Consider the following 15,978-nt stretch of genomic DNA (forward strand, 5'->3'; position numbering starts at 1 on the left):
ACCATGCCGATGATCTGGAGTAATGCTTTGGATTCTGCTCGAGGGTCAAAAGGGGTGTGGGGGGGGGTGTCGCTCTGGTCCGTCACTGCAGGTTTAAACAAATACTGGATGAGCTGAAAAGGGGAATGAGCCGGTTTACACTTCCTCGCCATCTTTACCTGTTGTGGCTGAGGTTAGTATCACAGAGGGAAGTTAAAAAAAAAAAAAAAAGAAAAAGGAATGACTGGATGAGATAGCATAACTAAGCTTTCTACGCTGGTTATCAGGACAATATACTCAAAACAATGCAAGTAACCACACAACAGAACACCCACAACAAACATGTAACTGCATTAGTTGGAATGCTCCACAGTTTTCTGCATATTATTCACATTACATCAAAGCCTCGGCGGGCCGACGGGGTCCGGCGCCGCCGAGCGTGGTCATGAATAGTAACCAGAGAGGTGGTAGATGGGAAGAGCTGGGGTCCCTCCTGTGGCAAGATCTCAACTGATATTTATCAAAAACCCAACCGATATTCTGGAGGAAAAACAATTACGGAGCGGACTCCAGTCGATCTTCCCAGGTGTGAAGCGAAAGGTAAAACGGTCAACACTATTGCTGTGAATTTGTAACTCTTGGCTCGGTTCAGCAAACAGCCATCGAGGTCAAGGAAAGGTCACTTTCTCTCTCTCGTTTTTTTTTGCCCCCAGTTTTCAAAATTGGCAAAGCAATCGGGACGTGAACCAGATACAAGAACTACGCTGTTTAGACTCCTTTTCTTCAACTCCACGAGATGGTGCCTTCCCTGCAAAGCCCTCCTGAGGGTCAACCGGTCTGAGCGACCCGATATGAAAAGACAAACCTCTGGTGTGCCAGAACCTGTCTGCCATGACGGTTACAGCCATCGTGGTGATGAAGAAGTGCCATTAAAATGAAGGGGAATGGTGTTGTCACTGTCACCAATAACATAGGGATTATATCAAATCAATATTTCAAAAAAAAAAAGAAAAAAAAAAAAGGATAACAAAACCGCAGTAGTCATTAAGCTTACATAAGAATATGGTGTACTTTTGTTTCCCTCTGCAAGAGCATCCATGAAGCAACTGGTTCTTATTCTAAATGAGTCTTGAGAAGTTGCAGTTCCCCTGGAGATTAATAGTCAAGGGTATATAGTAATACAGTCTCTGCCCAGCCAAAGATCCAGACAAGATTACATTATAAACAATTAAATCCTTTTGCAGAAATACAAATTTACATGTTTACACGAGGAGTTAAAATCAACTACATTACAGTGTGATCCAATCCAAACTCGGCTCTGCTTCGCCTGGTCATGGTTCCTATGTTGCCACACCGAGCCTCTCCTGCAGGGGGCGGCCCAGCTGCTGGTTGCGATGACGTCAGAGGTCTCTCCCCCCCCCACCCCCCCCTCAAGTCGGGAGCTCAGCGGGACACTCCTCTCCACTGAGGCGCCGTCCTACCAAGGCAGCAAAAAAAGAAAAAGAAGTCTGGTCTTCTCTCCCGCCGCCGACCTCCGGGGCTCCGAGCTTTTAAAAAAGACGAGCGGTTTTAAAAGCGGAGGAGCCTCAGAAGCGTGTTACTCCAGAGGAAGAGAGGGAGGGTCTTGGCATATAAAGAGAATACATGAGCACAATATTATAGAGTCCATCCACCCGCTTCTTAAAAGTCCGTTGTTTGGGGGGGTGGGGGGGGTGGACGTTTGCATGCCCATCCTTGGATCCAGTCTGTGGCCAGAAAGGCAAATGTTTGTCAACCGAGGCGTCGGACTGCCACTGCTGGAGGAATAAAGCCATGCTGCACCTTTCCACTCACAGCCAGCAATCATCTCGACATGCTCAACGCCAAAACCAAAGGGTGACATGGAGCGATACTTAGTCCACCGATTTTCCTGGAGAATGGGAATGAATGTCTCAATAGGGGGGGTAAAAAAAAAATTGCGTTGCATTAGACAACAGGTTTAAGGAAAGATAAATAGAGTAACATAGGCTGAGAGGGAGCCACCCGTGTGAGTAGCCGATGAGTTTGGATGTAAATCTCAGGTGGAAGTGAGTGTGGCTGTGTTTCTGTGCAAGGTTTTCTTCTTCTTTTTGTGTGTCGTGTGTGTGTGTGTGTGTGTGTGTGTGTGTGTGTGGGGGGGGGGGGGGGGGGGGGGGGGGGGGGGGGGGGGGGGGGTCACTAAATGAGGAATTTGGTTTTGGAGTTTAAACTGTCATGTAAGGGATTGAATGGTCTGCAGGATAAAAAACAAAACAAAAAAACAATATTGGTCACAGGGAAAAGAAAAAAATAATAATCTAAGACATGTGGTCCCACTGCAGGAAAGGCAAGAGTCTGTATTAACCATCCTCCTTCGGGGGTGTGTACCAGCCTGGAAGTAAACACAAGACAAAAATTCAGAATAATGGAGGTGGAAAAAAAAAAAAAAACATTGCCATCATGACAGTCAAAACATTTCACTTAGTGGTTTTTATTAGCAACCGACTGCATGTGGTTAGTGGAAGAAATAAAAACACAGGGTGAAAGCGGTGGCTCCTCTTTTGTATTTTAGTCCGACAGTTTTGCTTTTGAATTTATTCATTCTAACCCGCAACATTAACTTAAAGCGCAGTGTGCCGTTCCCCCATGACACAAAGGAACATTTGCATTAATGGTCACCCGTCCTTGATAAAACTCCAGATGGAGCTTTAAAATTGAAATGAACAACATTGTAAACTGCACCCTAAGACTTGACAATGACTATTAATATTTAATCCAGATGTGGCTGTGAGCAGCTGAATGTCAATAAGGATTCGAGTCACAGGACATTTACTACAATAAACAAGAACCTGCGCTCTGTAAATAACATCCTGCTCAACACGGGACCCGATCAGACTAATGGATGACTGAATGAATGGCTGATCTGTCCCAAACATTACATAGACTGCTGAACTGAAGGTTGAAACTAGGGCTGAACGATTTTGGAAAATAATCTAATTGCGATTTTCCCCCCTCAATATTGCGATTTAATGTGCGATTATTTTTCAAGGTCTCTTCTCATGTATTTTTCAACCAACAGAAGCAATAAATCAATCTGTCTTATAATAAACAATATCAGATTTATTATACATAATTGTTCTTATAGGCTAGGCGTTTGTTAAGATAAAGTCAAATGAAGCATGTATTAATATGAAAGACAGTTTATGCATCTTCTTCAATTACAGTTGTAAACTTACTAAATACTGTGACTTGCAGTCTTGTAAGCGTTCACCACAACAAGCCAATCACTTGTCCATTGTGCTTATCAAAGCCCTAAACCCAGGCTTGGTCACTATACTAACGCAGGGCTTGACATTAAGGATTTTGAGCGGTTTGCTCATCTACACTGCAGTAGGGAAGCACCGATCCACGATTTTTCACTTCCGATCCGATCAGGATACTTAAAATTTGTATATCTGCCGATATGATTCTGATACCAGAGCTCTGTTTGCTTTAATATTATTATCATTATTGTTGTCTTTAAATGAGGCTGTAATAAACTCCTCTCTACAGTAATGTATGAATTGTACAAATGTATTATCTCAAAGGACAACTTGAGGTTAGTATAAGGACACAAAAGGAAGCAGTACAAACTATTTTTGTTCCATTTGGACAATGTGGTCGACTACGTGACGTCATCATCTCATAATAAACTAGTTCCGTCTTTAAAACCTCAGAATCACTTTATTAATTTCTGGGGAAATTATTTAGCAACGCAGTACAAACAGCAGTGCTTCCAGCTCGAACGCAACACAAATGATTGGGACTATTTTCAGGGAGTTTTGCGCGGCGTAGGACGCAGCTTCACAGAGGTGTGAATCGCCTGCTCCAGCGGAGGAGCGAGCTGTTCATTGTTTTGATGCGGCGGTCAGTGTCGTTCACCTCGGCGAGCTGGAGTTTTAGAACGGTGACGTCTGTTGACGAAGCGACCGCCTCGCTGAACAACTGGCTTTGCAAACGTCCACGTTTCTGTTGCTTTGAGGTGTTTTGAGTGAAGAATCCGTCCAAACAGCAACATGTTGTCATGGAATGGTTGGATAGCACAGTGCTACTTCGCTAGCCTGCTCGCTGGCTGCAAACTGTGGACTGGATTTCCTGACTAATTACTCCACGTCTCATTGAGCAGAGCAACGGCAGAGAAACACTTGTGACGTCATTTCAGCAACAGTGAAGCACAAACGAGGCTTCATGGATCAGAAATCTCCGCAGGTTGGATCGGAAATTTCCGATCCGTGAATTACGTTGATATCGGAACCCGATCCCGGATCGGAGCCATCCCTAAAAACCACTAGCCCGTTCGGGCAGATGACACGCACAGGACGCATAAGTCATTACGTGACCAGATCACATGAGCAGTCAAATCGCAGCCCTTGCGATTACAAAATCCCGTTTAGTCATATCGCGATATTATCGCAAATGCAATTAATCGTTCAGCCCGAGTTGAAACCATCGTCTGGTTGATCTCACTGCATGCAGTTGACGGCAATACTGGCCTTTTGTTACACGGTGTGATGAAAACCTCTGTTCTGCTACATGAGGTCATAGTGTCACAGCATCGAACCACTTACACGCCGTCATGTGATTTCATTTGAGGATCACGTAGTCCTGTGTCAAAATCTGTATTTTATGAATAAACCGACCCAACATGAAAACAATTCAGGGTTGAGGCAGTGCGGATGCAGAAATGATCTGCAGCTTCATCATGCTCGGGTTGCATTATATCTTAGTCCTACATTACAAATAATAATATGCAGCGCAAACCACTCAGATCAAGCAAAGAAAGCTAAAATATTTGTTTTCAATGCAACTCTGGAGGGTTACTTAAGACGATAATTAATAGAAAATGGAAAGAAAAGACAAAAGTAGAGAAAATAGATCATCAGTACGTGTGTGAGCGGATCGACAACAATGGTGGATTCCAGAAGTCCAGCGCTTCTCCAACTGAGTGTACGTTTACAAAAACCATCTTCAGGCTCAGTAGAGACATTTCTTGCACACGAGATACTGTGTGGGTTTATAGGATGGTGAAGGACAGCTGAAAGACACTTGATGCGTCGCATCACACTGAATATCACTAGCAACAAGTGGCCTGGCATTCGAGCCACTGCATTCTAAACGTTTCTCAAATTCCCATGTGAAAGGTGATTGTTTCTAGCCAATTGTTTTTGTGTAAACAAAGCCTCAGTCTTCTTGTTTAACTTCAGTCAAACTCAAAACACGTGAAGACAACAGACAAGAAGCTGATCAGAGACATGAAGGATGTGCCTGGAAAAAAAGCATGCTCAGAAAAGTCCCCGGCTCAGAGGCTCTGGTTTGCCTGTTTGTCACCACTCAATAACGACTCAAGATCTTTGAGACGGTGATCAGAGTACATTTAGCATCTTCAGAGAAGCTTCTCAGCGCAAAGAATTGGTGTAGAATTTCGTTTCAGAAAAGCTTCACACATACACGGCAACACGGCCAATGTTTGTTTACACAGAAACAGCAGAATTGCTGAAAACAATGTAGTTTTCATGTTGGGCCACGAGTGGGTGCTGTTGCCTGTTTGTGTCATGAAACCACGCTAAACATTAACAATGGGTTTACACGGACAGTCTACTGGACAGATGACCAAACTGGATTGTTATTCCGGGTTACACTCAAGTAGAACACTACCAAGTCCCAGGAGAACATGGACTGGGAGTCATGACATTCTGAACGTAAATATTGTTATTGTCCATCTACTAGGGACACGTGCAGTTGAAATATCCAAAAAGTTGTGTCCCCCCGTTTCCATCCAGACGGAGTGTTTTCAAAAAGTTCCACCTTGAGAGCTGCCTTCCAAAAGTTGTCTTTTCAGAGGCTCAGACCACCCGAAACGTAATGAAAGTTTTCCATTTGCATTTAGGAATATTGTCGTGTAAACGAGGCCTTTGAGGGGAAATTGAGCTTTTTCTAACTCAAACATTCTAAAGATTTTACGTGTGCAGTTTTCATCAACCTACTGAACATAAATCACAGGCAATTAGATCCACAAGCCCAACATCTAAGGAATCACTGCCAATATCTGTTACATACGCAACACTTTCAGCACGGATAAGTCCTGGGTTTTGATGCACGGGAGGGATTTAGTTTCAGTAAACAAGGTCAGAAATGCTCGCCGTGTGAAACTGGAGACGAAAACACTCACCGTTCTTTTCATGGATCTGAACCAGGGATTTGTAGGACTGCTGTGCTCTGGCAAGATTGTATTGGTTCTGCATGAAAACATGAAAATCTAGTCAAGCTCAGAATGTGCATTGGGTGTACAATGACAAAGAAAAAAGAAATAGCAATGGAAGCCGTTTTCTAGAAGCAAAAAAAGAAAACACTCGCCGACAAAAACAAAAATGTGTGATAATAAAAACACATCATCTGATTGTTTAACTCAGGAACATAATGGCTCTGGAATGCTACACCATGATTCCCACTTTGAACAGATTAAAGGATCCTGTCATGAAGTGCGATGCCGTTTATCGTTGACTTCAATGGGGCTGGATTCACAAACTTGATCCTCGAGGGCTATATCATAGTCCACCATCATGAAAACAATTTAACTCTATTATAGCTGAATTACTTCATAACTAAAAAGAACTCAAGACTCAAACATTCTTAAAACAAGGTGAAAGGTCAAAGATAATTTAACTTTTATACAGCAGAACTTAAAAGTTATGTATTTTTCATAAATCAAAAAACTATTAATGGTAATCAAGTACATTTGGCTTTTTTCCAATTTGGGGTCAATGTGAAACAAGTGCTACACCCTGATGCCATAAAAAAAACAACAACACAGCTCTGACACTGTATAGGTGTGGAGTAAGTTTATATTGCGGATCAAGAAACCAAGATCAAAAAGTAAACTCTGTACATCAATCTGCAGCATGTTTTCCCCAAAGAACCCAAACTGCGCCATGATGGGCTCTGTGTGGTGCAAAAACACTGCTGACTTTGGCTCAATGGTACATCTTGCTCTGATTTTCAAAACAAGACACTCGCACACAGGTCAAGTGATTAAACTGGGTCGAGGCAGGTTACGACACAGACGTGTGCCGACTCAGTCACACTGACGGCAGCAGACACGTTTATCTCAAGTCGGCGTGAATCTGTGAACGTCACAACATGTGGGCCTTCAAACCTACGACGTGTGCGCTGCGTGTAAAAAGCCAAACCTCTGAGAGTTACAGCGACTAAAACATTTGTGCTGTTACTAACAGGTTTACACAGTCACTTCAGTCCGGCGTGAGAAATCACAGAGCAAAATGTGGCAGCAGACACAAGGGACCAACAGCGAGGTCGACATCATTTATTAACCGCGGCCGTCATTATATCACAGATTCCAAATGAAAACCTCTCCACTTACTTTATTGGCTCCAAACTGCACTCTGGCTTTTCCTTTGACTAAAGTGGCATTGATCTGCATGATGACAGACTCAATGGAATAGGCACTGCTCCAACCCTGCAATCAGGACACCCCGTGTCAATAAGAGAAGGTTTCAAGAATGCAAACACATGCACAGAGAGAGGACAGTCGAACCACCGATCCGAAAATCATTCCAGTCAAATCCCCTTCATCGGATTGGGAGATTATTCCTGCCATACCTGTTTGGTGAGAAGCTCCATGCACAGGGCGCCTCCTCCAAGAACATAACTAAAGTCAAATAAAAAAAAAAATAAAAAAAAGAAAGAGGCAAAACAAGACACCGAGTCAGTTTACTCAATCCTCCAAAAAATGTTCAAACTTCACCACAAAACAAACTCACCCTCCAGAAAGCACGGGGGAAACTACTCGGACAAACGGTGGATCAAAAGGGAAGTTATCCTGCAGAAGCGGCAAGCAAAAAAAAAAAAATTAATAAAAAAGATGCATTCACAGACTTCAAAGACTTCTGGATGGTGTTTCATTTGTATTAATGCATAATCAATTTTACTCACTTTATATGAGAAGTTAAGTAAAATGTAATCCATCCCTTCCTTTTCCTTCAGGACTTGTAAATCACTGTGTAAAGGGCTATCTGGATCCACCCTGTTGGCCATTTAAACACGCAATGAGTCCATGTTTGTGCTGATAAACACTAAAGCAGATTGTTTGTGGAGTGAGACTTGAGTTACTTACGTCCTTAGTTTGACGTGCCATTCGTACAGACTGTCATTGACCAGCTCCACTGAATAGATGCCTGCAATTAAATAATTATTATTAATAACTTCCAAGGCAAAGTCTTCTGCCAATGGTAATGATTTCCTCTGTCTTTTGTGTGCATGAACTGTAAAGTACCAAAGTGACGCAAAACATGACATTTGTGTGTGAAGGTATATCCTGCCAGCTGCCTCTGCAATCTATATCTGCAAGGCCGATGCATTTTGCCTTACATAATAGCTCATGTTTAATCACAGAACCAACCTTTGTATCGGACAGAAAATGTTTATCCGTCTGCTTTTCACCAGAAGAGATGTGTGAAGGCAGCATAGAATTCACTAACTTGCAGTACTATCGCCGCTTCCACACAAGGCTGACTTCAAGGACAAAGTGAGGCGACTTCCACACAACTAAAAACTCCATTGTGACGTTGTTTATTTTCTGGAGCTATGATTGTCACGTCGCAGTGCTTAAGAGAACACATGATTGTATCTGTACTTCTGTGTGGAGAGCGTACCTGTCTTATAACTCTGAGACCTGTAGATCTCTCTAAGCTCCTTCATCAGGCGGTCAGAAGCTTGAACCGAACCAGACACGGCTCCCTGCAACACACACGCACACACACACACATCAAAAACACAACAAAGACAGAGCCGTGAAACACACTGAAGGGTTGAATGCGTCGATTGTACTGACACGGACATCCACATCAAAGGCAGATTATCATCAGACCACCTTCAATATTTATATCAGTACGTCCCTCGAGAGCAGGTTTCACTGATTCTCAAAATATAGATTTATATCAAAAAGTGAAGTAGCTGCGTGAAAAGCCAGCCATATGAGTTGCATTGTTACAAAGAAAGAATTGCCGTTGACATATTTCAGACACTAAGACAGCTGCGACATAAAGCCATTGAACTGGATGATGAGCAGAACGACAGTCTTTTTTCCCCCCCTCTTCTCTTCTTTCCAAAAGAAAAACAAATCTATTCTCGGATTTATGGCGCCTTGGCGGGCGCACACGCAGAGAAACCTGAACATGTGCAGGAGTCCGCACACTTTAAGAGATGAGTCACCGCCATCACATGTAACCGGTAATTCAAATCTCATCACTTTCTCTTTCAACACTTTTTACTCGTGTTTCACAAAGATAAAGACTACTGATAAAAAAAAAAAAAATGAATGAGTGAAAGTATCAACATCATTTAACAAATGTTATCTGTGATGAATAAACACTCACATTCAAGTGGTCCTGTCTCTGGTTCTTTCGGATCTTCTCCAGGATTGCAAGGTTCTCCTTTTCAATCCCGTCGTCCTCCGACTTCTTTCCATCCACAGGCTCCTCCTCTTTCATCTCATAGTGGTCGAGATCCTCGATGTCCTGAGGAGTTCACACATATTAAATAGGCTGGCAGGGTACACAATCTGAAGGATCAACACTCATTTAGACCAAAAAATATTAAGTTGCTTCCGCAGATTAGAGTTCAAACTTCTCACCAAATGAAGTGACTGATGATCTTATAACCATCCTCAACCACATACTGAAATACCCACAGCATCAACACATGAAGAATAAAACTTATCGCCAGGCAGCCACTTCGCGTTCAAACTGAATAAGACAAACTTACCTCTCCCATCTCTTCCTCCTCCTCTTCTTCAGACGTGACCTCTTCTGTCCCGTGCTGCTTACACACAAATGAATAAAGTCTTCTCCATCACTCTTTTACTGACCATGAACACAGAGAGAGTCTATTGATCAGCTGAGACAACAGCTGTATAAATCATCAAGGCCCTATGAAGTAGTCTGCTGTTATAAAATTTAACTGAAGTGGTGTCAAAGTATGTGATAAACCATCCTCAATTAAAAAATAAAACGCATGACATATTTATTCCAAGTAGTGGTCATTATCTTTTTTTATTATGTCTGTTAAAAAACAAAAAAACAAAATGAGGAGTATGATGAGGTGAACTCGCCTTTCGGTCTTGTCCCACAGGGCCGGCAGGCAGGGGCTGGTCCAGCATTTCCACATCGGGGTGTTGGGGAAGGTTGTACAGCCGACAAAGGTCGCAAATGAGCTTCTTCAACTGCTGCAAAAGCTACCAAACACACATCAAAATAAGAGGGGGGGGATTAATAATTCTGTGAGCCGCTTAGATTAACGCTACAAATAGGGGATCGCAGTGTCTATTACAAGAATAAGAACTAGGACTCAACAATATATCACACATGTATATCACTGTGCACTGTGCAATCATGCTCTGCAAATTCACAAACTTTGGAGGAGGTAACCACATAATCAAACAAACTGCCGTTTCTGAAACAAGAGATGACAATGTGACGGTGAAAAAGACACAGTACAGTCACAGTTGGTGTAAATTAGGGACAAGAGAAAGAGCACTGTCATTTTGGAGAACAAATCCCATTTTAGAGTCATCCACCTCAAGTCTTTGTTTCAGTCTGTTCCAGATCCGATTAGCATGAACATTATTACCCGATATGTGCAGGAATTACTTTCTAATATTAGATGTTTCTTGAAGACAAAAGAAGTGATTTGTCATCATCAAATAACTGGCATTCACGTAGTGTGTCGCAGGATAGTCAAACTGCACAAAAAGAAGGGGGAATTTGTGAGTGTGTCACCAAATTTCTTATTGTAATTGATGCAGGATTAAAAAAAAAAGAAAAAAGATCAAAACAAAGCATTAACCTTTAGTGCAGTCAGGTGGGCTTAAAAATAGACAGGTCACAAAGTCATAAAACCAACACACAGCAATGTGTTCTGCTTTTGGAAATTTGGTGCGGTTGGAATATAGGGTAACACTACAACATCTGTGCAATGGAGAAAAAAAAAAAAGAAAAAAAAAAACTGTGAATGTCATCTCCCCACAAAAAGCAAGGTCTGTTCCTTATCTGAAACAACATCAGCATTGTTGCACCCTTTATCTGAATTTTGACAAAGAGAGGTGCAACCTAAAATGATCTGTTCTTCTTGAAGCATATTTAGGGCCCGATGAAAAAAAACATGGCAAAAAAATAAATAAAATGACTCATGGAAATCTAGGTTAACTACACCCAGGGTGTCAGCGCTCACACCACTAGGAAATGTGTGACACCCTCAAAAGGTTGAAACCAGTGCGTCAATGACATGGACATCTGACCCGCTTCAAAACCTGCTGGTCAACATACTGATTACATTCCTTTAGTTGGAAGGAACTTCTTCAGATCACGTGCAAAGTCTTGATACTCAAAATCCCATGTAAATAGTGGAACTCAACACGTGCACAAAGCATTCATGTTGTCTGAAGGGACAAACATTCACAGACAGAGTGCACAATTATCCACCTCCATCTGATGAAAGCCAACACAGCAGGCTGGCTTTATGTCACAATAATTCAAGACCGAACAGCAGTGCTGAGTGAGCCTGTTCAATATGTGTTTATCAAGCAATCCAATACATGGGAGGAAGAATCCTCTTCTGTTGGGTCATAGCAGTATGTGGTATTCAGGTGTGTCAAATGCAAGATATACTCAGACATATCTAAATATTTTGAGTGTAACTTCGGATTATGTCGTAGTTTATATACATCTGAGGTTAACTACTGTGTCATTTCGATGATCCGACTTGTCTTACACGCCCTATGTAAATCTGTTGTGTTTGGAAAACGGTCTTAAAGTAAATACAGTGGGGGAAAAAACACTACCAGGAGATCTTTATAAGGCCTTTATTGACTGGTAAGGCGGTGAGGTTAATTACCAGGGTGCTGCCTTTTCTCACATCTTCCAACCTCTCCAGAACTTGCGCCAAGCTCGGGTCATCAGAGTCCACAAACCATATCGGCGGCGTTGATGGATACGATTCCTAAAAAAAATAAATAACACAATCACGTCAGTTACGACTCATTTGACCCAGATTCCCGCTTGTCGCAGCATTTTTTTTTTTTTTTTTTTTTTTTTTTAACAACGACTGCGTAGAAAACGTAAAATGTGAGTTGACGACATTAGCATTCAGGGTGCATCGTTAAGCTAAAGGCTAAGACTCTGCTCGGCGAGATGGTTCGATGTGTCAAATGTAATATTTACACACTGTCCTTCACTGAAAGTACGCGGTTTTCACGGACACTGCTTAATAAAAAAAACAGGCAGAAGCTTCTCCTCCATCGCCTCGGTTTGTCCAGTTGTGGACGTTGGGCTGCAGCCTGGCTAGCAGGTAGCCGCGGCTAACTTTAGCTCGCTAACGGCCAACAAGGGAGGAAAAGAGTCCAACCAGCTAAAAAAAACTAAAACGAACGTACCGTTATGTTACAGTGGATAATCAGCAGCTTCTCTCCAGTCACGTTAAACTGGCAGCTGAGCTCGTCGGGCTTCCAATCGATTATCCTGAACCGTTCGTGGTTGGGATCAAAAATGGACTCCAAAAACTTCAGCTCGGCCTTCAGCCCCGACACCGACATCTTCCACGCATCTCCGGCCGGGCCGCTGGGGAGGGGGGAGAAGTCGGGACTCAGCTCTCGGTGAAAAGCTAAAAGGGGCAAAACCGCTCAGATTCAAGGGGAGAAACTGCCGTTAAAGAAATGCCACGAGGGCGCCGAGCTGCCCCCGGGAGGTTCGAGTGAAAACACACCGGCGTCCGGTGAGAGCTAGCGGAGGAGCTAGCGTTAGCTTTCAGCGAGTGAGCTAGCGGCTAAGCCCGCTGTTGTTGTCTTTCCGTCTATTGTTGTTGTCCGCCTGCGATCACAACATCTTCGGGCTCCCTCTGCCTTGTCCCGCGGTCCGTCTCCTCACAGCCCCGGCGGACAGCTGCTTATGACTCACGGAGCCGGGGAACGACCGTCCAGCCTCCGCGGTGTGACCTAGTATCCCGCTCCGGGGACGGCGCTCTTCATCCCGGTGACGGCTGCTGCTGGCCTCTGGTGGGGTTTAAAGATGGCGGTGAGCGGCAGCCTCTCCGCTCCTGCAGAATCCCACAATCCAGCGCGCAGAAAACAAAGTTTAGGACCTCAGTCAGCAGAGTGCAGCTCCAGTCCTTTACGGAGGGGGGGCGAAATCCACCCACTCGTCTTTGATTTAATCTGGATTATCAAACCCTATCAGTTTACTATCTGTTTGTTAAATATAGGTTCTGCATAGAAGTGGAGTGGATAGACCAGAGATCTGCAAAAGAGACACTTTCCTCTTTTTACACAATAAAATTTGTCTGGAATATTTAATTATTTTTTGCCATTTTTTTAAATTTGTTTTTCCTCTTTTTAATTTTTTCTACTTTAGCTATTTTAGCCACTTAAGCTATTTCACTGTTTATGTTAGATTATGTTAGAAGTTTAGCTATACTAGCAATGTTTTTCTTCTTTTTAAATTTTTTTTTCTATTGTTATTTTTTTCCCTTTCCTTTCTTTTCCTCCTTTACCTCTGCCAAGGGGGTTATAAAACCTGTCTGTCTATTAACAAGATATCTCAAAAACCCACGAGCTGATTTTTATAAATAAATAAAAAAGGTACACATGTGCATTTTAACTAAAGGAAGAACCCATTAAGTTTTGGTGCATTTTATTTGGCAATATATTGTTTTATCTGATTCTTTCAAATTGTGAAATAAAATCCAATGGTCACCAAACTAAGTAAATGAATCAAGGCAGTTGATATCAATGTGGAATATGTGTCATTTCCCTGTGTCTATGTCTACCTGGAGGTCAAAAATCTCTGATTGCTCTAGGTCTTTTCCTGTTTTTTTTCCCTTCCTTCCAATTTCCCCTTTTTTATCAATTCTTTCATTTTTCCCATTTTTGTTTTTACTTTCCTTTTTCCCTTTTTTTTTTGCTTTTCCTAACAAAAAAGCTTAGTTGGACATTTACTCAGTTATTGTTGGATATTTTATCCTTTTTAGCAATTTCAGCTATTCATTTTTAGCTGTTTCATGTAATTTAGCTGTGTTTTGCCTGGAGATTAAACCATTTTTCAAAATCAGATGTGCAAATAAAACAAAAATGAAAACAAAATGTTTACTGACAAATAATTTTGTGAAAGCTTCAGGGAGCCGCTACAGGGGGACTGAAGAGCCACATGTGACTCCAGAGCAGCAGGTTGTGGATCCCCGTCCTCTACATTAAAAAAACATGCATTTGAGATCAAACAATGTCTAAAAATTGGTTTCTGATTCTCCACCAAAAAGCCACCTGGATTTACCCTGAACTGGATAAAGCTGTATCAGATTTATCCAGTTCCAGGACAATATGTCCTTTTCTACACTATTTGCACTCATAATGCTGCATCCACATGATCCTTTCACTCCTACATGGCCAAAGAGACGCCATACATCATACATTATCAATAGAGAATCGATCCAAAACAACCGTTTAATTTCATAAATATAAAACAATAAATGATGTGGTAAAAGTGCTTATATTGCCTATCCACCCAGTCCCCACTTTATAAAGTTCAGAGTCGTGACGTGTTGGAGCCACCTGAAGCTCATCAGGAATAATCACCTCCTCTCCATAAAAGGCACAGCTGAGGCTGAGGGAGAGCCCAGGTTTCCTGGGTGCCACTGCAACACGAGACCCTTGTCTTCAGGTTTTCACAAAGACACAACTTCCCTTTTTAACATTTTATTAGTTCGGTCACCAAAACACACACATGCTGTTGCCGCTGCCTCTTCAAGCACTGATTCTTCTTCATCAAGCTGCTGCTGTGCAGCGTCTCCCTACCGTCCACACTGTATGCACGCTTTTATAGGGAAGAGGTGATTAGGACCTGACCAGCTTCCGGCGGCCGTGATCGCCTTCCTCCCTCAAGTATAGACAGGCAGACACAGCACTTTAGAATCAGCAATTATTCATGAATCAATGTTTTGCATTTGTTTTTTTTGTTTTTTTGTGTATTGTGAGTGGAAATTATATAAAAGCTGTGTACACACCCCAAAAGAGAAATGAACAACTGCCACACAGAAAGGCCCTGACAGGATATCTCTACCTCCATGTATGTGACCATCCTCCTCCAACTTGACACGTAAAGTGATGCTGACACTTCAGTTGGCTGTTGGAGTCTGTAACGGCTATATTTATGTGAAGGGACGAGTACACACACACTGGTCCACAGTCCATCAGGGCTCATGCAGAGAGACTATTGTGCACGTGCACATTCATACCACTACACAATCAGTTAACAGCTTCTATAACTCAAGTCTCTGGATTGAGGGACACAATTCACTCATTCACAGGAAAACCAATCAACAACCTTTTTGTATTATTACCTCTGCCTTCATCTGTGTATTAATGTAATTTTATGTATGTATGTATGTATGTATGTATGTATGTATGTATGTATGTATGTATGTATGTATGTATGTATGTATGTATGTATGTATGTATGCATTTATGCATGTATGTATTTTACCTACTTTTTGCAAAAAACTATTGACCTGAATTGCATACAATTTTAAGAGATGATCCGTCATCATCCACGGACCAATCGATTAGTTTTTGGCACATCAACGGCAAACCATTTCCAAATAAATCCTCCAAAACTGTGATAAAAGTTCCCATACAAAGCGGATGGGAGAGGCGCCTCATGGAGGATGTCAAAGGAGATCAGTGTCTGTTGCCATGGAGACACTCACACTGTTTCACACAGTGATGCAGATACCTGAGCTACCTAGTTAGCATCGATATGAGCTAACGGCTATCATGCTAGCGATGCCAACTCACTTCTGCAAACAAATGTGGCGTTGGCGAAGGTCTGCGCTCTACCGTGGGCGAGTTCTACTTTTTTTTTTATGTTTTGCAAAGTCTCTGCAAAGAAGCAACTTTGCGTCACA

General features: G+C 42.4%; 1 protein-coding gene across 1 annotated transcript; it reads right to left on the reverse strand.

Annotated features, from left to right (window-relative positions):
• Window positions 1-2,232: 2,232 nt before the first annotated feature.
• On the reverse strand, window positions 2,233-13,050 carry LOC308125509 (ubiquitin-conjugating enzyme E2 Q2-like). The gene is made up of 13 exons (XM_080489330.1): window positions 12,461-13,050; window positions 11,923-12,027; window positions 10,160-10,264; window positions 9,796-9,849; window positions 9,408-9,548; window positions 8,685-8,769; window positions 8,147-8,207; window positions 7,966-8,056; window positions 7,794-7,852; window positions 7,633-7,681; window positions 7,394-7,489; window positions 6,185-6,251; window positions 2,233-2,368 (listed from the first exon to the last, which is right to left on the reverse strand). The coding sequence occupies exons 1-13, from the start codon at window positions 12,617-12,619 to the stop codon at window positions 2,337-2,339; spliced, it is 1,104 nt and encodes a 367-aa protein (XP_080345456.1). The 5' UTR covers window positions 12,620-13,050; the 3' UTR covers window positions 2,233-2,336.
• Between the last annotated feature and the right edge of the window lie 2,928 nt (window positions 13,051-15,978).

The sequence above is a fragment of the Lipophrys pholis genome (genome assembly GCF_963383615.2).
Source record: "Lipophrys pholis genome assembly, chromosome: 2".
NCBI lineage: Eukaryota > Metazoa > Chordata > Actinopteri > Blenniiformes > Blenniidae > Lipophrys > Lipophrys pholis.

What these genes read in the sequence shown, in the direction of transcription:
- LOC308125509 (XM_080489330.1), bottom strand. Translation starts at nt 12,619, where the DNA reads ATGTCGGTGTCGGGGCTGAAGGCCGAGCTGAAGTTTTTGGAGTCCATT. An exon ending in AGAGACAGGACCACTTGAAT is followed by an intron (nt 8,770 to 9,407) that starts GTGAGTGTTTAT and finishes TGTGTGTTGCAG; the next exon opens with GGAGCCGTGTCTGGTTCGGT. An exon ending in TACTTAACTTCTCATATAAA is followed by an intron (nt 7,853 to 7,965) that starts GTGAGTAAAATT and finishes CCGCTTCTGCAG; the next exon opens with GATAACTTCCCTTTTGATCC.